We start from the raw sequence: 23,683 nt of genomic DNA, 5'->3' as shown, positions 1-23,683 counted from the left end.
TGCTTCTGAGGTTTGAACTTACTGTCACCCAACTGAAAGAATATATTCCTTATTTAATTCTTCCTCCCTCAACAGACGCTCTGGTCTAGTGGCTAGCCTTGCTGACTGCGTTCCCAAGTTCTAGGCGCGGTCGCCATGATAAAAAAAATTTATTCTTAATAATAACACCACTAGCTTCAAATAGATGAACCAAGATGGCCGCCTGTGACATCACCAGCAGACGATAACTACCCTCGCCTCTTGGCCCTCGCCACGTGGTCCCACACTGCCAGAACATTGATGGAGCCCGTTTGTTTACAGTGTCCCAGAACCATCACGCTCTCCCTACTGCAGTGCTATCTCTTAAGTATTTTTCAAAATTTGAGTTTCAGTTCAATGTATACATTAAAAAAAATTAGCATGTAACATTGTAAAAATCATACTATATCACTAAGAATATATATATTTTTGCTTAAACAACAGAAATCAGTTGTTAGAACCTTCCTACGAACAAACCCTAACCTTATTGAGCTGACTTAACATATAAGAATTAAGACTAAAACTTTGATCACAAAATTATTTAATACAACATGGCATTGAATATATGTAGGTTAAGAATTCCTTGTGTGTCTACAGTATAAGGAAAGCTGCACTATATGTATATTTCAATGTTATCTAAGGTATGTCAAAATTGTAATAGGTCATATTGTTGTCATTGTTTATGACTATAATTTATAACATAAAGTATTCAAGGATAGCTGTACTATTACGAATGTTCAGTTTGGCATACCAATACGCTTAGTACAATCCCCGATGTGTGCTATGAAACGACTGAGTGCAGGAAGAGGGACGCACCTTTGAGCCGCAGCCCCAGCTTGCCCAGGGACTGGGCCACCTTCTGGCTCTCGTTCTTGCGCATGAAGCCGTTGTCGATGTGCACGGCAATCACCTGGTCCTCTCGCAGCGCCTTGTGCAGGAGCGCCGCGCACACGGACGAGTCCACGCCCCCGCTCACCAGCAGCTGCACACACCGCCGGCACGCTCGCTATACCACCGGCAACACTCGCTGCACACAGCACACTACCTACACCACTCAGCATGCCAGCTGCACCAAACTACTCACTTGCTATACCACTGTACACACTAGCTACTACACATACCTCACTAGCTACACCGCACCACACACTAGCTAAACCATACAGCACACTAGCTAAACTACCTGCCTGACTAACTAATGTAATTTAAATTAATTTGAAAACATTCGCTACACATTCAGCCACATCGCACACCACCGGCACAACCCACTGGCCACTCACAGACATACTCACTGCACACACACACACACACGATACACTACCGGCCAAACTGCAAAACCAATGGCAAACTGCTAAACCACTAGCCACCTTAGATACTCCACCCACCACACTTACTACACCACAAGAGTAACTTGAAACACCATCATGCACACCTGCTACACTACTATCCTAACTGCTACTATACGGGCAAACTGCTACAACACCAGCAACACTTGCTACAGTACCCTGCACACTAGCAAAACTACCTGCCTTACTATCTACACCACCCACAGCATTAGCTACACCACCCACCACACTAGCTAGCTACACCACCCACCACACTAGCTATACCAGATAGCACACCAGCAAGACCCCCAACACACAAGTAAAACCTCTCAGCACACTTGCTATGTTAAATACTCAACAAATAACTCCAGTTCACCACCATTCCTTTTAGCTGCCGCCCTTTTAAGTTACCTTGAAAACCACACATTGGAGGCTCTCAGAGAGAATGATGCTACCTGTACGGTGGTTGACTCTTGAATTTTATTTTTTAATGGTAGTAGACATATCGTCGCCTGAGAATTGGAGTGTTCTATGTCCATTGAAGTCGGAACTGAGATATAGGCATTTGAAAGTTCAAATAACTATGAATATCATGACATAGAACAAAATAATATTGGTCTTAAAAAAAGAACAAACATTTTTATGTACGTAGACATGTGTGGATATAGTACAAATTAATACTAATATTAATTTTGTGTCCATAGCATAAAAAACCTAAAAAGTTGACATAGAACACTCCAATACTCAGGCGGCGATATGTAGGATGGTCCTTAGGTCTATCGGTATCAATGCATATTTTGATCTAAAAAAATAAAAACCGCGAGAGAATTTGCTTTGTTATGTGGAATGGCGTAGGCTGACCCAAGCTCTGTGTACAGTGATGCACTGGGGGTAAATAGATCCAGCAGATAGAGCTAACTTCAGCACAGTCGGCATTTTTTGTACATACTGGTGTTAACCTCTGCGGTTTTGTTTTTGCAGCATTCTTTAATTTTGCTTCAAGGGTATTACAAAATTATTAAATATTTTCAGTACAATTCCTTGCCATAAATAAATGTATCTAAATATACCAGGTACCTAATAAATATTTTATTTATGGATTAACTCTGAATAATATGTTTACAGTAATGGACCAGAAAAAAAATCATCAATGGATTGGCTACTGATCACAGTATTCAAATACTGAAATGTTTACGTAATAAGGCTTGGGCATAACATTCCTATGTAGGCGCTACCAAAATTTCCGAGTAACAAAATACATAATAATAGTTTTTATATAGAAGATATATTTCAGTTGTAATAGATTTTAAAAAAAAGCATTTAAAACTTAATGTTTTCTATTATTAGAAATATTATTTAACCTGTAAACGTAATTCCTGACTCTGTTATTTACTACATGCGTTACTGCCATGATCTGAAACTAGCGCATGCTAGGTAGTGCGAAGTAAACTAGACCTGAGAGCTGCAGGCTTCTCTCCAGAGTTACTGCTGACACGCCTGACATGCGGGACGGTGGAATACAAACAACTCGGGCGGCATCGGAAATAAATATACACTGAAGGAAGCGAATAGCTATTGAGGAAAGAAAGAAATATTATTAATTCATTGCATTACTAATTAACTGCATTGGATTTAATGTTACCCAAGTGTTATTGCCAAAAACGTGCACGCATGAAAATAAAAAATTAAAAACTCAAAAATTGTTTATCGTTTGGGAAAGTGAAATATGCCACGGTTAACCCACAAACCGGATAATCCGCACCCAGATAATCAGGAATCTACTTTATTATAGTTTTTGTAAGTTTATTCCGAGTATTTTTTTTAGAAGTACATATGTAAGAATTGGGCCAGAACATAATGGAAGCTGAGCGCGCGGGACTCACCAGGACCTTGTTGCTGCCGACCGCCTCCTTGATGTGCCTGATGCACTCCAGCTCGCGCGACTGCATCGTGTAGTTGCCCGTGCAGCCGCTGATGTCGAACAGGAAGTTCCTGATCATGGCCTTGCCGCTCGTCGTCAGGTCCACCTGCGCACGTCGCACCCTCGCGCCTCATGCACACCTCCTCCCCACCACACACACGCCTCTCCTGCAGTCATCACCTTCGAGTTGGTTCAGCTGAGCCAAGACCCATGGCATTCCCAGGTCAATGCCCTTCCCACTTGGTATATATACCTAGTTTAATTTACAATTCATTATGTATGTTGTCTTGTAGTAAATGTCATGGCTAGTTCTCATTTAACAGAAGCAACATTTGTGTGTTTACCTATTGTTTTACAATCGGAATTTAAAAATTGTTTCACTGTTTTTTTTTTTTTGTTTTTTTTTTTAATGTTTCAGATAGTTTCTTTAACTATGAAAAAGTTGTTAAACTGGATTTTTACTTAGTTTGACCTACTTACTTGAGTTTTTAGATGTTTTCATATAATTCTCCAGTACTGTTTATTTTTGTCTTTGTTCGTAAAATGTGAGATTACATCATTTTCCATTGTCATTTTTGTAGCATGGTAAGGACAGGCTGTTGGCTGATGTAATAGTTTCGTCAGTTGCATCATCATTGAAGGGACATACATGTATAGGTTTGATGACAGCTGTCGTGTCTATCCTGGTCCCTAGGCCTGCTGTTGCCCATAGCCGTCTGGTCTGGGCATGAGTGCTTTTGAGCGGTGAGTGCACCAGAGCGCGGCGGCTGGTGTGATGGGACCCGTACCGCATAATGTCACTCACGCATCTCGTGCGTCCCCCCTCCCCTGAGAACCCGTCCACTCCCTGAGTTCCAGGCTGGCCGGCGCTCTCGTCACGACAGGGGTCAGAGAGCCAGGTGTCGTCAGGTTGTGTGGAACTGGAAAGAGATGGAAGGTGTAAGATGGGTCAGAGACAGGGACACGCGACTGAACGAGGGAAAGCCCACAAAGAGGGGAGGAACTAAATAGTTATTGTAAGAATAAATGTTGTTGCAAATGGTAAGGCAATTTACAGGGAAGTCCCCAGCTAGGTATATTTTTGTGTAAGCTTTGTGATGTGCTGTGATTAGTTAGTCATGTTGCGATAGTGGTGCCGAATGGTCGCGGTCGGACTATGACTCTAAAAGTAACATAATTATGTAGTTTAAAAGCAAATTGTTCTGCTGCTGCTGTCTGGGTAGCGCTGATTTATAAACATTTTTGAACATTTCAACCAGAATTTGTTGACTGCAGTCGTCAGTGTTAAGACCATAACGAGGCAAACATGAGTCATTTTGCTGTCATCATCCAAGTATGCAAGTATTTGGTTTGTACCATGAGTTCGTGGAGAGTACGAGAGCAGGGAATGAAAAAACATCAAGGGGGGAGTGAAAGGTAAGCCATACGCTGTCACGATTCTGCTGGGCGGGATATATTTCCAGTGCGCCTACTTAAGTCGCCGAAACTACTGCCCCCATATTTTCAAACGGAATAAGCCATTTCTTTTGTTCTTCTTATAGGAACATAAGTATTAATAGCCACACAAAATATATGTTGTGTGTTAAAAAATAACATTTTATAGGTTTCATTTTAATTTTTTTCAAATTTTTTCTGATTAATTATATTTTTGTGGTCAAAATTTCAGATATTTTGACGGTTCCTGAAAATGTATTTGTAAAATCAGTGCTTCGTTGAATCCACGGTTCGTGAAATCGGGGTTCGAGTGTAACTAAATTCTATAATAAAAGACAAATTGTTTACTTAGGTCACATGGAATTAGGTTCATTTGGAACATTCCAGGGATAGTATCGTTCAAACAGTATTAAGGTAAAGAATTATAGATACTATCACTGGTTTTTCAAGCCATTCTATAAGAAAACTATATTAATTATGCTTAGGATAACTATAACTGAGATATACTTTATTGTGTAAAATATTTAAGTGATTGAAGAATACTCAATCTACGAAAGATATTATGTTGAGTACTATTCTGAATGAAGTACTTCAGGACATGGGATAGCTTAATCAAGAGCCCCGTCAGTTATTCATCACACTTGAAGAATTTGGCGTACATACACTTCACGCAAAAGAAATACTTCACGCCGGTGGCGTTCTTCAGGTTCCACAGTTTAACGCTAGTGTTCGAGGGTCGAACAAGAATGATACAGAACAAGTAAAACATTCATCGAGTGTTGGGATTAAGATTTTATGGTTGGATGAATAACCAACACAATATTATATTGTATGTTGGACTGCACAAGGAGTACAAGAGTACGTAAATTGATGTATGACAGTGTGACAGTGTAAATGTGATTGTGTATTGCAGCGGTTCCCAATTTTTTTTCAACCAGGGAACTCTATGATCGACTTTTCTTTTGGTGGAACCCCAACTTCTCCAAAGAAAGTATTTTGACAATAATTGTCCTGACTCCTGACTCACGGAACCCCCGTCACCCTGCCACGGAACACCTTCTGGGAACCACTGGTGTGAAGTCAAACAATGCACTCCTCTGCAAATGTACTTTTTATTAATTATCATGCCAGTTTTTAGATTTTCAATTTACTATATCATGTAATGAAAAAATTCTAAACTTTCTGTATCTTCAATAACACTAAAGAGCAAGCCAATTAGATAAGACTTATAATTTGCTTAACTATAACAGACAAGCCTGTGCAAGATTCACTTCATTATATTTAGTGTTGTCTCCTCAGTAATTGATTATGCCACATTAGTTTGTTTCATGTGATTCATGATAAAATATAAATGTGTGCTAAAGAAGTTGGATGCTACTATCGTCAACTTTGAGTAATTGAAGTTTACGATAAGTTCTCATTGAGTAAACTGAATGTAGTAATTTTGCAATGGAAAAATTGTGTCACTTCAGTGTCACATACAATAATGTACAACATGTATTAAGTTACTGGTTGAAATTACAGCGTCTATAACTTAAATGTTGATATGAGTTTATTTCAGTTCACGATTTAACTCTACAGTTCATGAGTAACATTTATATTACGTAACCTAGGCGATCAACCAGCACAAAAATTACATGTTTTTGGGAATACACTGCGCAGGCGAGGTACCTCCGGGTGGAACTGCACGCCGTAGAGGCGGGACTTGTCGTTGGCGATGGCGGCCGTGAAGGAGCTGGAGGCGGCGACCGTGCGGAACGTGTCGGCGACTCTCTCCACGCTGTCGCCGTGCGTGAGCAGCACCTGCTGCACCTTCTCCAGGCCCCTGCGCACCCCGCACAGCACTGCACCGCGCTGTACTCTGTCCCGTGCCACCTCGCACTCCCCCATACGCATACATACCTACACTTGCGCGTACTGAATAAAACTATTACCATTTGAAACATGGTCAAACCAGGTGTGTTCCCAAAATAATGAGAGTAATTTTCAAAAATGTGTATTTATTGAAAAAAAATTATAATTAAATGTTATCTCCTCTAAAGTATGGTCCTTGAGAAGCTATGCAGCGGTTCCAGTGATTAGTCTACTTTTCATCGCAAGGATTCCTCAGTCAAGATTTATTGAATTTCACACAAAATTTATTTTAAAATGCTGTTGGAGGTAACCGACAATACAATAGAACACACATGCACGTCTGAAGGTCACAGGTGGCCGGGCCTCTACCGGAGGGTGCTTCCCCCTCCACGGCAGCTCATTGGGGCCTGGATGCACCTCAGTCACGCCTTGTAGTTATTAATACTACAGTGAAACCCCTCAAATACAAACTAACGGGGCTGTAGCCTGTTCGGATTTCAATTTGTTCAGATCAGCCGAAAACTATCCATGACATAATAAGGAGCCCTCGCTACGGTATTGAGTGAGGCAGGCGGCGAGAAGGTGGCAGGCCTGCGCTAACAACAGAACACTACCCTCACAGTCTTGTAGTGAGCCAGCTCCCGTCTGTTCTGTGTGTCTCTCCTGTCCCTGCACTGCTACATTTGTGTGCTGGTCGAGTTGCGTTATTGCTGAGTTTGTAACTAAGTGAACGGTGTTGATTAATGTTTTGATTTTAAATTATGGCAAGCAAAACAAAACACAGTTCTTGTACCATAGAACAAAAACTGAAAGCTTTACAGCATCTGGACGCTGGGGAAAGTTTGACAATGTTGGCTGGCGAGTTTGGTGTTGGTAAAGCAACAATCAGTGACTGGAGAAATAATCATGTCAAACAGTTTTGAAATGTAACAAGTGATAAAACCTTAAAATAACACCATGACTAAACAGTTTCTGTAAATGAAAAAATGGATAAAACAGTTTTTTTTTTTCCACAAGAGTGACAGAAAGGAGTGCCTATTAGTGGTTCACTAATTCAACAGAAGGCATTACGGCTTAACGAACTAATAAACGGTGATTAGGCCTTCACTGCTAGCAACGGATGGTTGGATCGATGGAAGAAAAGGCATGGGATCAGACAACTGTGATAAGTGGAGAGAAGCTATCAGCTGACACTGCTTCTGCAGAAGAATACCTAAGAGAATTTGGTGATTTTATTTCCTCAGAAAACTACTCGCCGCAGCAAATTTGCAATGCAGACGAGAATGGGTTTAACTTTAAAGCCCTTCCCACCAAAAGTCTTGCTTCTCAAGAGGACTCTTCTCACAGGGTTTTAAAATGAACACAATGAACACAATCGCACAAACCCTCCCCCCTCCAGCGGAACACCAGCCAGTGACATCACTCGAGACTGGAGGTGTGAAGCAGCAGGGGTGGGCGACACAAGGGGTCGAGGGGTCAGACCAAACAGAACAGCCCAGCGAAGAAGTGCGCTGGAGCGATGCCATCTTTTCTTTTACAGCTTCACAATATACACAAATAACAATTAATCAGAAATTAACTATGGATAACTCAAAAACCTGATAATCCGGACCCAGGCAATCAAGAGTTTACTGTATTGTAATGATAAGCATCACTTGTCAAATCCTAGCATGAACCTGCTTGGTAAATGTTTGAGAGATTCAAGTGTTTTGAAGCTACACAACTAGGTTCAAGAGCATTTGCTAACGGTTGTATTTAAGTGGTAATCTCTTAACTTGTAAATAAATGTCAATAACTTTAAACTATTATATTAACCTGACTTCTCTTATCTACATAAATGTTTTGCAAGTTATTAAGTATCAACTTTTGTTAGCCATCCATACTATGTTGTACATTAGACACTTAAGGAATATCACTAAAGTTGATAAAAGTTAGCCAAATATTGTAATAGGATAATATGGGAAACTCCGGCCAATTAGCATTGGCGAAGCGCGAGACACCAGACTGCAGCGCATTCTAGCGGCGTGGACTGAAGAAAGCCCCGCGTCATTCTATTTTACGTGCATATTAAAGGCAACATGTTTACACAATTAAGTGCTGTTTTTACCAAAACTAGAAATTCAAACAAATTTAATGCTATTATTCATACAGAGATGTTCTCAGGCTTTATTTAAAGGTATGTGTCAAGATAGATATGTAATTATGTGCAAAATATAATCTATCAAATTAACTGAACAAGTAGTATGTAGTATCTAATTGGTTTTCCAGCTGTTTTATTTTTAAGGAAACAAGAACAACTAGTTTTAGTAACGGAAGTAAATTGTATGTATGAAATTAATTTCTCACCTGAAAATGTGATTGCATTTTAAATAAAAATCCTTAATTAAACCGAAAGAAACTGCTGCAAACAAATCATGTTACAAGAATGGTAAGGAATTAATAACGCAAGAACGCAACGCAGAAGTTGTTGAACTTTCTACTTCTTGCGTTTTCTCCTTGCGTTTCGGCCTTCTATACTGGTTACTTTAGTATGTGGAAACTGAAACTGTCATGTAATGCATATAGAAGGCTCTGCGATTGTAATCGTTACGCTTGTGTTTCTTTATTTATGTTTTGGTCTGGCATTCTTCTAGTGAATACAGCACAATGGAGGAAGATGATTAATTTTATATTCAGCTTATCAAAAATTTTCCCTTCCTGTACGATAAGTACAACAAAGATTTTAAAAATAATCATGACTTATTCCTGAAATTTTATTTTTTGACGTTAGCGATGGCCGGCGTCCTTGCGTTTTTTATAAACGACTGTGAATTTCTTGCGGTTGTCGCGTCCTGCGTTCTTGCGTTTTCTATAAACCCGGCCAAAGGGGTTAAAATTGTGAATGCACGAAACGCGAAACACTTACTGCGTTGGGTCCGCTGGAAATCTGAAAAAAGACTTTGAGCAGTTAGTAACGTTGTAATTTTTGCAGCCAAACACCGCACAAATATTTCCGGCCATTCTGAATTACTGTTCACATAATAATGTGTTTATTTATTCGCAAATAGAACCATCATCTTATAGCACCAAACACCAAATGCTTTTTACCGCCGTTTCCAAAGCGTAGGTTCAGTCCACGCCGCCAGGTTCGCTGAACAACATGTCTCGCATTTTTTTTGTCTGTTTCCCATATTATCCTATTACAATATTTGAGTTAGCTCAGATGATATGTTTTGGGTTAATAAATATTCTTTAAAGCTGTTTTATAGTTCCTGATAACAGTACCAGGTTGACTTACTGTCTGGTGTATTGTTTACAACACGCAGGTGATTTCAAATCTCAAACTTAATATTCCATCCAAGTTCAACGCTGTAGCTATTTAAGTATTGTAGGTATAGTTTTAATTATTTATTTATATATTTATTTATTCTTCTCAAAATGACATCATTTTTCAGTTCAAATTATCTCACTTTAATATCTCTGAAGAAAAAAAAAAACTCTGAATAATTTCAACTTGAGGGCACCAGGTTTATGCACTAAATCAAATTTTAAAAATTATTATTGATTCAGGTAACCAACGTGAACAGATTTTATCCATAAGTTTTTTTGTCATCTGAAAACTAGGTAAATATTTTAATGGAACAAAGAACTACCTATCCTTTCCCATTACAAGAAAAACCAAAGCGACGACAAAAAATTAACCCCTTTGAAAGATTATTCATGGACAGCGCAAAACTATACACCAATATAACAGGTATACCACATTGTCCAATTAATATTTCTTAAAATAGATCAACAAAGATAAATTTCACTCAACTACAGTTCAGATGACAGAAATGAAACGTGTGAACTCCTAGCCCCAAAGCTAGCTTCACACAGACCATCACATGCCAAGTCCTAGCATAAGAGAGCAGCGGTTCCCAAGAGGTGTTCCGGGAACCCTGCGGTTCCGTGAGTCAGGACGTATGTCATATGAAGCAGGCACAATTATGGTTTCGCCAAAAGAAAAGTCGATCATAGGGTTCCCTGGCCGAAAGCGCTGTCATAGAGCACAAAACTTGGAGAGGGTGGGCAACTCACTTGAACAACAAGCACTTGGTGTCCACTTCAATGGTGTACTGCCCGTCCTCACGGGCATCCGTGCGCACCACCCCGCCTCCAAACTCCTTGTTCATCATCTGCATGCCGTAGCAGATACCTGCACAGAGGCGGGGTCACACATCACAGCACAAACCAAACATCATAGCACTCGTCCATGTGCAAACACTCACCCATGGGAGGCGGGGTTACACATCACACATCAGAGCACCAACCACACATCATAGCGCTTGTCCATGCGCAAACACTCGACCATGGGAGGCAGGGTTACACATCACACATCACAGCACCAACCACACATCATAGCGCTTGTCCATGCGCAAATACTCGACCATGGGAGGCAGGGTCACACATCACACATCACAACACCAACCACACATCATAGCGCTCGTCCATGTGCAAACACTCGACCATGGGAGGCAGGGTCACACATCACACATCACAGCACGAACCACACATCATAGCGCTCGTCCATGTGCAAATACTCGACCATGGGAGGCGGGGTTACACATCACACATCACAGCACCAACCACACATCATAGCACTCGTCCATGTGCAAACACTCACCCATGGGAGGCGGGGTTACACATCACACATCACAGCACCAACCAAACATCAGAGCGCTTGTCGATGGGCAATCACTCCACCATGGGAGGCAGGGTTACACATCACACATCACAGCACCAACCACACATCATAGCGCTCGTCCATGTGCAAACACTCGACCATGGGAGGCAGGGTCACACATCACACATCACAACACCAACCACACATCATAGCGCTCGTCCATGTGCAAACACTCGACCATGGGAGGCAGGGTCACACATCACACATCACAACACCAACCACACATCATAGCGCTCGTCCATGTGCAAACACTCACCCATGGGAGGCGGGGTTACACATCACACATCACAGCACCAACCAAACATCAGAGCGCTTGTCGATGGGCAATCACTCCACCATGGGAGGCAGGGTTACACATCACACATCACAGCACCAACCACACATCATAGCGCTCGTCCATGTGCAAACACTCGACCATGGGAGGCAGGGTCACACATCACACATCACAACACCAACCACACATCATAGCGCTCGTCCATGTGCAAACACTCACCCATGGGAGGCGGGGTTACACATCACACATCACAGCACCAACCACACATCAGAGCGCTTGTCGATGGGCAATCACTCCACCATGGGAGGCAGGGTTACACATCACACATCACAACACCAACCACACATCATAGCGCTCGTCCATGCGCAAACACTCGACCATGGGAGGCAGGGTCACACATCACACATCACAACACCAACCACACATCATAGCGCTCGTCCATGTGCAAACACTCGACCATGGGAGGCAGGGTCACACATCACACATCACAACACCAACCACACATCATAGCGCTCATCCATGTGCAAACACTCACCCATGGGAGGCGGGGTTACACATCACACATCACAGCACCAACCACACATCAGAGCGCTTGTCGATGGGCAATCACTCCACCATGGGAAGCAGGGTTACACATCACACATCACAACACCAACCACACATCATAGCGCTCGTCCATGTGCAAACACTCACCCATGGGAGGCAGGGTCACACATCACACATCACAACACCAACCACACATCATAGCGCTCGTCCATGTGCAAACACTCGACCATGGGAGGCGGGGTTACACATCACACATCACAGCACCAACCACACATCATAGCACTCGTCCATGTGCAAACACTCACCCATGGGAGGCGGGGTTACACATCACACATCACAGCACCAACCACACATCAGAGCGCTTGTCGATGGGCAATCACTCCACCATGGGAGGCAGGGTTACACATCACACATCACAACACCAACCACACATCATAGCGCTCGTCCATGTGCAAACACTCACCCATGGGAGGCGGGGTTACACATCACACATCACAGCACCAACCACACATCAGAGCGCTTGTCGATGGGCAATCACTCCACCATGGGAGGCAGGGTTACACATCACACATCACAGCACCAACCACACATCATAGCGCTTGTCCATGCGCAAACACTCGACCATGGGAGGCAGGGTCACACATCACACATCACAGCACGAACCACACATCATAGCGCTCGTCCATGTGCAAACACTCGACCATGGGAGGCGTGTTACACATCACACATCACAGCACAGCCGTACACCAGAATCTCATAATTTTCACATTGCTGGGTTTCTGACGAACTTTTGATCTTCGGAGTGACCTGTACTGACGCCAAACATTCTATTGGCGTTTCAGTTGTACTCGTACAATTTGGCCCATGTCTCATCCAGCATAATGACTCGGCATAAGAAAGCTTTTCCTTTGCACTCATAGTGCTCCAAGTGTTTATGAGCAGCTTCACATTGTATCCATTTTGGCATTTCCGTCAAATCATCCGGAACCCATCATGATGCAATTTTTCTCACGCCCAGGCGTATCTTCAGTTGCAATATGTGGGATGGGAGAATCCATTTGCTCTGAGGTAAGGTAAGTATGTAACTAACGTGTGGTACCAGCGACATTATTTGGTTCCATTGGCGTACGTGTACAAGGTGAAATACATACGGCGTTCAGGTTCAGCAATCCATTTGAGTAATTCCATTAACTATTATTTATCATTACCATTTATTTTACTGAATTCAATAATAAAAATATTCTTTTTCTGTCCAACAATTTAGCAATTCAGTAATATTTATAAGTAAATTCACCATCAACTACATATATAACTTTATTTATTATTTTCTATTAGTTCCTTATAATTGATTAAGGATCTTTGTGCATGTGTATTTTTAGAGTATAATCACATTGTTTCTCATTCATACACATTAACACCACACACACACTACACCTCCCAGCAAACTTCATTATCACTGCCACACTGAAATAACATAGAAATCGGCTGTCCTAACTGAGGATTTGCTTAGATGACAAACTAATTTCTACTTCCTAACAGAATTTGCTACGACAGACACGGTAAAAAAAAAAGAGCTTAATAATAATTTAAGATTAAATAACTTACATTTTTTTCAATACATGAGGTTACAATATAATAAAAAATTGGTTGGTGATAGAAAAAACTTTAACTGGTGGAACACTGTCTAAAAGACGGGTTTATAAAGTGTGCAAAGATGAGATGTTTACAAATACACATCAGGGAGCATGTTTTTCTTTTAATTTGGACAACCCCCCCCCCCCCACCATCCTTGGTGAGGTTTTATGAGATGTAGTGGGACCCTACCCCCCCATGAGATTTACCATATAATTTTTAAAAGACTAAATTTATGTTTATATATTAAGCAACATACCACTAAATACCTAAGCATTAATACTGAAGGAATAAGGCGAGAAAAATAATACTATGATAAAGGTGCACTATAACAAATTTATTTAAATAAAGTATATAAATAAATATAAATAAATAAGCATAAACAGACTGCAACACCACCTTCCCTAGTTATTCACTCACTCCATGGACGTTCATGTAACTCTTCTATAATCAAACTCTTCGAGCTCTGAGACTCAGTTTTTCTTTTCTTTTAGAAACTATAAACATATTTTTATACTCTCAAAATAATAGAAATTTAAGTAGCCATGAAAATGTTTCTACGGGCAAAATGGAATACCCCAAAAAAAGTAAAATAATTAATTTAATTATTTTTTTAATTTTATGTAGTAATAATAATAATGCATATTTTTTAGATTTAAAACATTGACGTGGGAATTATAATGATGAGATTATGCTAGGACGGTCCCGTAGCCCCCCAGTGCAGCTCCTTACCTAGAACGGGGACTCCTATCCTGAAGACGTCTGCGTCATAGCGCGGGGCGTCCTCCGCATACACCGAGCTGGGGCCTCCGGATATGATGATCGCTCTGCAAACAGAAACATGCCGTCAGAAGATCTCCTCGACACACGACTGAAGGTAGACCGGGCTTGCTGGATGAACCCATCTGCCATTGAACATAGTCCTTTATGGCAAATTATACCTGTGTTATGTCTGTAACTGGTATTCAAAACTGGGAAATGTTTCTAATACAATAATAATTTAAACTGCCTATAACTTGTATGTGTCACAACAAATATTACCATCGTTGAGGCGAACTATCGCGCACTTACTGAGTGATATATGCCATTACTTCCACTGTAAGAGTGTATCAAGAACATACATGTACTGAGCACCAATACAGACACGTTACTCCTGCTCGTAAGTCCAGGCCTGAACACTTACTTGGCAACTGAGACCCTGCCAGCTCAACACCTTCTCTGGCCAATAAGAACACTACCACTATGCCCCTGCATGCTAGTTACAGGTCATGACACTTCTCGGGGTCTCCGCACATTGCCACTACCCACATGTACATCAGAACATGCAATATCCAGCTCAACTTATTCCCTGGCCACCAAGCAACTGACAACCAGCCTGCTCGATACAACTGGACCTTCTCCCCAGAGCAGCGGGTCCTACAAGGTGTTCCGAGGGAGCTGGGGTTCTGCGAGTCAGGACGTGTGTCGTAGAAATGTATTTGTCGTGTGTATGTATATAATTATACACACACATACATACACAAGTACATGTCATATATATATATATATATATGGACTTTTAACCATGTCATATATATATATGGACTTTTAACCATGTCATATATATATATATAGACTTTTAACCATTAAATTCATTACTGTTTGGGAGGCATTAGACACAATTACACTTTTGGGCAAAATTCACTTTTAACCATTAACTTGATCACCGTTTGATGTTTTTCCTGTTGGCAAACAACACTAAGATGGATGTGTCAAAAATTAAAATATTTGTGGAATAAAATATTTCACTAAGTGAGGCACTATTTAAAATTCATTAATCTGCTCTCTTGAAAAAGTATGGTGACATAGTATCTTATGCCTCCGAGGTAGAGATATATATGTGTGTGTGTGTGTGTATATGTATATATATATATACACATATATATAGCATATATATATAAATAAGACACAAATTCAAAAACTAAATACCCACACTTGAATTTGACCACATTGGAATCTAAGCGGTCTGGATAAAATTAAAACCCATCAAGAAAAAATCTCAATCATTGGGAATATTTACATTCCCCCTCAAACAACAACCTCAATAAACACAGCTTACTTCATAGATCTTGAAGAAACATTCGTGAATTCACAAGATAATCTGTTAATTACCTATGATTAAGTGTAATATAATTATTAAGAGTGTTTCATGACGCCATGTTAGGCTAGCAGAGCCCTGAGCTCACCCAGTCCTCGCCAGCACCGACCGAGAGCAGACGCATCAGCACCCCGGGGACCTCACCGCTTGTCTTCACTGTTTAATTTTTAATTGTCATAAATCCTTTCGTACGCGAGTCGTCAGGGCTTCTCTCGGTCGGGGGGACTGCTTCATTAATTGCATAGTGACCATCATGGGTCCTTTACCACGACTTAATACGCAAGCATAGTGTGACCTCGTGGTCGGGTATCACCTCATTCAAACCGATTCGTGCCGCGGGTGTTTTATAGCATGATCGAAGACAGTCATTTAATAAACAAGGGTGTGTGAGTTTATTTGAATTTGTTTATTTTAACCACATGTCAACACCCTGAGTGTGACGGCGTGTGGGACGCCTCAAGAGGCCACTGTGTAAGTGCAACGCGTGCCCGACGCTGAGAGCGGGCCAGGTGCAGTACTAGAAGTGGCTTTAGGGGGGTTAAAATCACGCCTCACATGGGCGACGTCACTGCCCTGACAAGAGTCTCTCCCGGGTCCGTGCCCCTTGCACGGTGGCGCCCTTCACTTACGCGAACCCCCGCTTAATATAAAGGCAGTAGGCCCCTGGCCATGTCAAGACGTTGTTTAAAATTTAATGAAAAACGGTTGTGAAATTCATTCCAAAGAAAAAATATCTTAAGTGGATTTTTTTTTTGCATTCTTACATTATTGTACACATATCTAACAAATATCAAGAGTATGCATACATCTTCAAAACTGTATATTGTTAGTGATTGTAGCATAATATGTTCAAATTGGTTTCAGTTGCAGAAGGATGATGACTGTTTATCAATTGCAGTGGAGGTTTGGAATAAGCTATTGAAAAGTCAAATACTTGAGCCCTACAGAGATGAAATTGAAAAAAATATGAAGCAAGCACTGAAGCCGTTTCATTACTTATTCAATCTTATTGATCTAAAAAGCAAAGGTAAGGTCACAATAGAAATATACATTATAATTTTGGGCATAAACCATAGCATATACGACAGTGACCATTGTTAACAAATACAGTATTAGGTGTCTTCTCTTTTGGTTTGTTGAAGGTGTACATTTAACTCCTAAACAAGAAGAAAATTACCCAGAATTTCTGCCATGGGTTATGGCATATAAAATCATGGACACAAACTTCTACCCCAAATCTTTGTTCCATGCATCTGTTGTTTATGGTTGCAAGTTTCTCTCCTCGGAAGTGGTGGATGCTTGCTGAGAATAAACCCACCTCCAAACATGTGCAAATTATTGTCAGGTTTGCTTAGCTGCCCAGGAAGTTCGGCATTAGTTGAAAGAGTATTTGCAACTTTCGGTCCTGTTTGGTAAAAACTGAGAAACAAGCTAGGAGTTGATAAAGCTCACAAACTAGTTGAGGTGTACCGATATTTGAATGGGCAGCCTATGGATTGGTGATTGATGGACTTGTTCAAAATGTGCTAAGGACTAGTAAAATTGTGTTATAAATGTGTGACTTGGTCTTTGAAAAAATTATATTTAAACATCTTGATTTGAATTTAAAAACCAGATCAACACAGCTTTAGAACTTAAGTCTCTTTTTCCAAAACAATTTATTCTGAAGTAATTACATGTAGTCAAGTTTATGCTAGTTACTTTGATTTAGCTAAAGTTTTTGACACTGTCAACCACCAAATTATTCTAATTTTGGCCTAAGTGGTAAACACAAAACCTGGTTAACAAGTTATCTTAATCTCAAGATGGTACCTTATCTCCTCTACTCTTCAACATTTACATGATGATACTATATCAGGATTGAAGAACTCAACTAGCACTCTCTTCACAGATGACCTAAAAATTTACAGGAAAATTTTGTCTCATCATGACAGTTATCTACTCCAATGTGATATTACTGGGATTGTTGACTAATTTAGTTCATCTCAATATTGAAAAAACCATTATCATTACATTCACCAGAAATATCCATTATGTTGAGTATGATTACAAATTAAAAAATTCACCTATTTTACAATCACATGTCAAAGATCTCTGCATTTTACTTGACAAAAAGTGATTTTTTCTTCATCATATAGAGTCCCTTAACTCTTATTTTAACAAAATACTTGGTCTCATCAAATGTATTACCTTCAACACCTCAAATCTTGATTCCATACTCAATCGCTACACAGCTTTAGTAAGACCTCAAATATGGTTTGATAATTTGGAACAGCTCCAACAACACTGATAATGAAAATCTCAATACGGTTCAATTAAAAATACCTCATTTCATTAACCAAATAATAAACAATGGTCTCAACACTGATTCTAAATTATCATTTAGGTTCATGTTCAACTATGTAGGTAGAAGAAAGATTTTTAGATGCTATATTTGTTAATAATTGCTATAGTTCCGATATCGATTTTTCTTACCTATTTGAATTCTCTGGTACTAAAATTCCTTCATTTTAATAGTCGTAATTCTCCATTCTTATGGCGTCTTTGGTTCATATTTTTTCGTTTCACAAGATGATTTTTAAAATTTTAATTATTTTTTTTGATGCACAGCAGTTGTGTATCCAAGAGGAGGGGAATGTATGACGAGTGTGTTCTGCTGTAGACTACCATATATCAGCTAGTCTATATCATGTATGACGAGTGTGTTCTGCTGAAGACTGCCGTACATCAGCTAGTCTATACCACTAAAGATAAGTGTAGCAAGTCGTCTTCTTACAGCATTTAGTCACGCTAGACCCATGTTTTGTTCACTTAGAATACTTTTTTTTTATGAAAACATAATTTTTAAAAATACTTAAATGTATGTCAACTTAACTTTATTGAGATAATTTTAATATTTAAATATTGTTTTTAATCATTGTTCCAGCTAACATTTTTTCAGCGAGATGACATGGCAGATGTTCGGGCATTTACGCAGAATGGCAGTTATAGAACGATTGGCTGGGTCGATGATTATTGTGAGGCAATCATAATTAACTTTACAGTTGGGTAAGCCACAGACATGGAAACTTGTAACTTCAAACAGCTGTGACTGACAAAGAACGCCATGTGTTCAGAGCTTGTCGAGGAAGGCAGGCATCTTGCCTTTTCACTCCGGTCTCAGCACTCACGTCTCGCACGACCGTACAGCTACTAGGAGTGACGCAGACGCTGCCCAATCAAGGTAGTGAATGTTTGCTACGTGTCACGAGCAGTCCGACTGCACGGGAACTCATCACCTTGCCACTGTCCATCTTGAAGCCCCACCTTCCTCTTGTCACAAGGTGTTGTCAAACCTGCTCTGCATACAGAGTTCAAGTTGCCAAGATACAATGGTAGGAAGCAACTCACCAGGGCCGGAGAACTACCGTCCACCCCTGCCTAACATATCATGCATGACACTGCCAAATGTTTCAAATAATGTTTCATTGACTTTTTTTAGTAGAAGGAGCAACAATATTGCTATAAATTATTTGATACAAAAGATTCTCTTGAAGGCTTTATTGCTTATGTTGGTTTCATACTAAGAAAACAAAATCTGCAGCCACGTAGTGTTGGGGGAAAAGTAAATGCAGTTATGAGAGCTATATGTCAGTGTGTATCAGTGACTGGTATCGGAACCACTCCAGGCAAGTTCTGGATTTGTTCCTTGCCCAAGGATTTAAGACAACAATCTTCTGTGAAAGTAGAATGATGAAGGTATTTCACTAAAAAGATGTGTACATTCAATATTCTTTTTCAAAATCATATAGTGGTAGGTAGGAACAAACACACTCAGAATGAAATCCTAACTGGTACAAAGAATACTAATGAAAATAGTTAACAAAATTCCTGTGAATTTGAGATTCTGCCTCTTTCCATCACATGTTGGTCACATTCTGCTCTATGGTGATGATTTTAATGAGCAGCACAACTATAATTAAATTTATAAAATAAATAAATATAAACCCACAGAAATAATTCAACACATCTACAACAAAAATGTGATTTTTCCAGCAAGAAGGTCCTGAAAACAAAAGAGTACTTATGTTTCTTGCTTTTATGTGTGCTATCTTATAAATTCACCGATTTTCCAACAAGAAGGATTAAAAATGGATATTATGCTGAAAGTTGATGAAAGTTTAGTACGTATTTTATCGGTGCACACGGCAAACATAGTTTCATGTTGTTTTTCTGCAACAACAACAAATCCCAGAGACACAGGGCCGTTGTGTGAAGTAGCTTGGCTTCTGGGTTAGCCAAACCCACAGGCAGAGCTACTACCTGTACCCCAGAGAGTGTTCCAGGCAGCGGACGTACTTGTATCCCTTCTCCTTGAGCGTGAAGGCGGGAGTGTCCAGGGGCAGCACCTCGCTCTCCACGCACAGCTCGCGCACCTTGCGATCGATCACCTTGCCATACTGGGCGCCCGCGTCCAGGATCGCCACCTTCTCGGGGTTGAAGGCGCCGTTGGGGCGCAGCTGGGCCTCCGGGCTGGTGTTGTGCATGTTGGCAGGCCCCGGCGGCGCTGCAACCGGCCCACGCTCGCTCTCGCTACCCGACACACATCCGATCCCTCTCCCTGTCAGCATGGAGATGGCTCTACCCGCTCCCCCACACACTGCCAGACACTTCTGATCTCCCTCCCTGTCAGCGTGGAGATGGCTCTACCCGCTCCACGACACACTGCCCGACACTTACGATCCCCCTCCCTGTCAGCGTGCAGATGGCTCTACCCGCTCCCCGACACACTGCCAGACACTTCTGATCTCCCTCCCTGACAGCGTGGAGATGGCTCTAACCGCTCCACGACACACTGCCCGACACTTCCGATCTCCCTCCCTGTCAGCGTGGAGATGGCTCTACCCGCTCCACGACACACTGCCCGACACTTCCGATCTCCCTCCCTGTCAGCGTGGAGATGGCTCTACCCGCTCCACGACACACTGCTAGACACTTCCGATCTCCCTCCCTGTCAGCGTGGAGATGGCTCTACCCGCTCCACGACACACTGCTAGACACTTCTGATCTCCCTCCCTGTCAGCGTGGAGATGGCTCTACCCGCTCCACGACACACTGCCCGACACTTACGATCTCCCTCCCTGTCAGCGTGGAGATGGCTCTACCCGCTCCCCGACACACTGCTAGACACTTCTGATCTCCCTCCCTGTCAGCGTGGAGATGGCTCTACCCGCTCCACGACACACTGCCCGACACTTCCGATCTCCCTCCCTGTCAGCGTGGAGATGGCTCTACCCGCTCCACGACACACTGCCCGACACTTACGATCCCCCTCCCTGTCAGCGTGCAGATGGCTCTACCCGCTCCCCGACACACTGCCAGACACTTCTGATCTCCCTCCCTGACAGCGTGGAGATGGCTCTAACCGCTCCACGACACACTGCCCGACACTTCCGATCTCCCTCCCTGTCAGCGTGGAATGGCTCTACCCGCTCCACGACACACTGCCCGACACTTCCGATCTCCCTCCCTGTCAGCGTGGAGATGGCTCTACCCGCTCCACGACACACTGCTAGACACTTCTGATCTCCCTCCCTGTCAGCGTGGAGATGGCTCTACCCGCTCCACGACACACTGCTAGACACTTCTGATCTCCCTCCCTGTCAGCGTGGATATGGCTCTACCCGCTCCACGACACACTGCTAGACACTTCTGATCTCCCTCCCTGTCAGCGTGGAGATGGCTCTACCCGCTCCACGACACACTGCCAGACACTTCTGATCTCCCTCCCTGTCAGCGTGGAGATTGCTCTACCCGCTCCACGACACACTGCTAGACACTTCCGATCTCCCTCCCTGTCAGCGTGGATATGGCTCTACCCGCTCCACGACACACTGCCCGACACTTCCGATCTCCCTCCCTGTCAGCGTGGAGATGGCTCTACCCGCTCCACGACACACTGCCCGACACTTCCGATCTCCCTCCCTGTCAGCGTGAAGATGGCTCTACCCGCTCCACGACACACTGCCCGACACTTCCGATCTCCCTCCCTGTCAAGGTGGAGATGGCTCTACCCGCTCCACGACACACTGCCCGACACTTCCAATCTTCCTTCCTGTCAGCGTGGAGATGGCTCTACCCGCTCCACGACACACTGCCCGACACTTCCGATCTCCCTCCCTGTCAGCGTGGAGATGGCTCTACCCGCTCCACGAAACACTGCCCGACACACTGCCCGACACACATCCGATCCCTCTCCCTGTCAGCATGGAGATGGCTCTACCCGCTCCCCGACACACTGCTAGACACTTCCGATCTCCCTCCCTGTCAGCGTGGAGATGGCTCTACCCGCTCCACGACACACTGCCCGACACTTACGATCTCCCTCCCTGTCAGCGTGGAGATGGCTCTACCCGCTCCCCGACACACTGCTAGACACTTCTGATCTCCCTCCCTGTCAGCGTGGAGATGGCTCTACCCGCTCCACGACACACTGCCCGACACTTCCGATCTCCCTCCCTGTCAGCGTGGAGATGGCTCTATCCCGCTCCACGACACACTGCTAGACACTTCCGATCTCCCTCCCTGTCAGCGTGGAGATGGCTCTACCCGCTCCACGACACACTGCTAGACACTTCTGATCTCCCTCCCTGTCAGCGTGGAGATGGCCTTACCCGCTCCACGACACACTGCCTGACACTTCCGATCTCCCTCCCTGTCAGCGTGGAGATAGCTCTACCCGCTCCACAACACACTGCCCGACACACATCCGATCCCCCTCCCTGTCAGCGTGGAGATGGCTCTACCCGCTCCACGACACACTGCCCGACACACATCCGATCCCCCTCCCTGTCAGCATGGAGATGGCTCTACCCGCTCCACGACACACTGCCTGACACTTCCGATCTCCCTCCCTGTCAGAGTGGAGATGGCTCTACCCACTCCACGACACACTGCCCGACACACATCCGATCCCTCTCCCTGTCAGCATGGAGATGGCTCTACCCGCTCCACGACACACTGCCTGACACTTCCGATCTCCCTCCCTGTCAGCGTGGAGATGGCTCTACCCGCTCCACGACACACTGCCAGACACTTCTGATCTCCCTCCGTCAGCGTGGAGATGGCTCTACCCGCTCCACGACACACTGCCCGACACACATCCGATCCCTCTCCCTGTCAGCGTGGAGATGGCTCTACCCGCTCCACGACACACTGCCAGACACTTCTGATCTCCCTCCGTCAGCGTGGAGATGGCTCTGCACGCTCCACGACACACTGCCCGACACTTCCGATCTCCCTCCCTGTCAGCATAGAGATGGCTCTACCCGCTCCACGACACACTGCCAGACACTTCCGATCTCCCTCTCTGTCAGCGTGGAGATGGCTCTACCCGCTCCACGACACACTGCCAGACACTTCTGATGTCCCTCCGTCAGCGTGGAGATGGCTCTACCCGCTCCACGACACACTGCCCGACACACATCCGATCCCCCTCCCTGTCAGCGTGGAGTTGGCTCTACCCGCTCCCCGACACACTGCCCGCCACTTCCGATCTCCCTCCCTGTCAGCGTGGAGATGGCTCTACCAGCTCCACGACACACTGCCCGACACACATCCAATCCCTCTCCCTGTTAGCATGGAGATGGCTCTACCCGCTCCCCGACACACTGCCAGACACTTCCGATCCCCCTCCCTGTCAGCGTGGAGATGGCTCTACCCGCTCCACGACACACTGCCAGACACTTCTGATCTCCCTCCGTCAGCGTGGAGATGGCTCTACCCGCTCCACGACACACTGCCTGACACACATCCGATCCCTCTCCCTGTCAGCATGGAGATGGCTCTACCCGCTCCCCGA

General features: G+C 43.4%; 1 protein-coding gene across 2 annotated transcripts in view; it reads right to left on the bottom strand.

Annotated features, from left to right (window-relative positions):
- The window catches only part of LOC134542617 (GMP synthase [glutamine-hydrolyzing]), a 417,842-nt gene that overhangs the window by 72,904 nt on the left and 321,255 nt on the right, over positions 1–23,683 (bottom strand). Inside the window, exons 4-9 of one of the 2 annotated variants that reach the window (XM_063387016.1) lie at positions 20,182–20,309; positions 14,439–14,533; positions 10,609–10,726; positions 6,367–6,520; positions 3,224–3,367; positions 835–1,000 (exon numbers count right to left, since the gene is read on the bottom strand). In XM_063387016.1, coding sequence (XP_063243086.1) covers positions 835–1,000; positions 3,224–3,367; positions 6,367–6,520; positions 10,609–10,726; positions 14,439–14,533; positions 20,182–20,309 — 805 coding nt within the window. Of the gene's footprint in view, positions 1–834; positions 1,001–3,223; positions 3,368–6,366; positions 6,521–10,608; positions 10,727–14,438; positions 14,534–20,181; positions 20,390–23,683 lie in introns of both variants that reach the window. The other variant, XM_063387017.1, reaches the window with a different exon arrangement.

The sequence above is a fragment of the Bacillus rossius genome (genome assembly GCF_032445375.1).
Source record: "Bacillus rossius redtenbacheri isolate Brsri chromosome 9 unlocalized genomic scaffold, Brsri_v3 Brsri_v3_scf9_1, whole genome shotgun sequence".
NCBI lineage: Eukaryota > Metazoa > Arthropoda > Insecta > Phasmatodea > Bacillidae > Bacillus > Bacillus rossius.
Note: the sequence above shows the minus strand (reverse complement) of the source record. Positions and strands in the feature narration are given on the sequence as shown.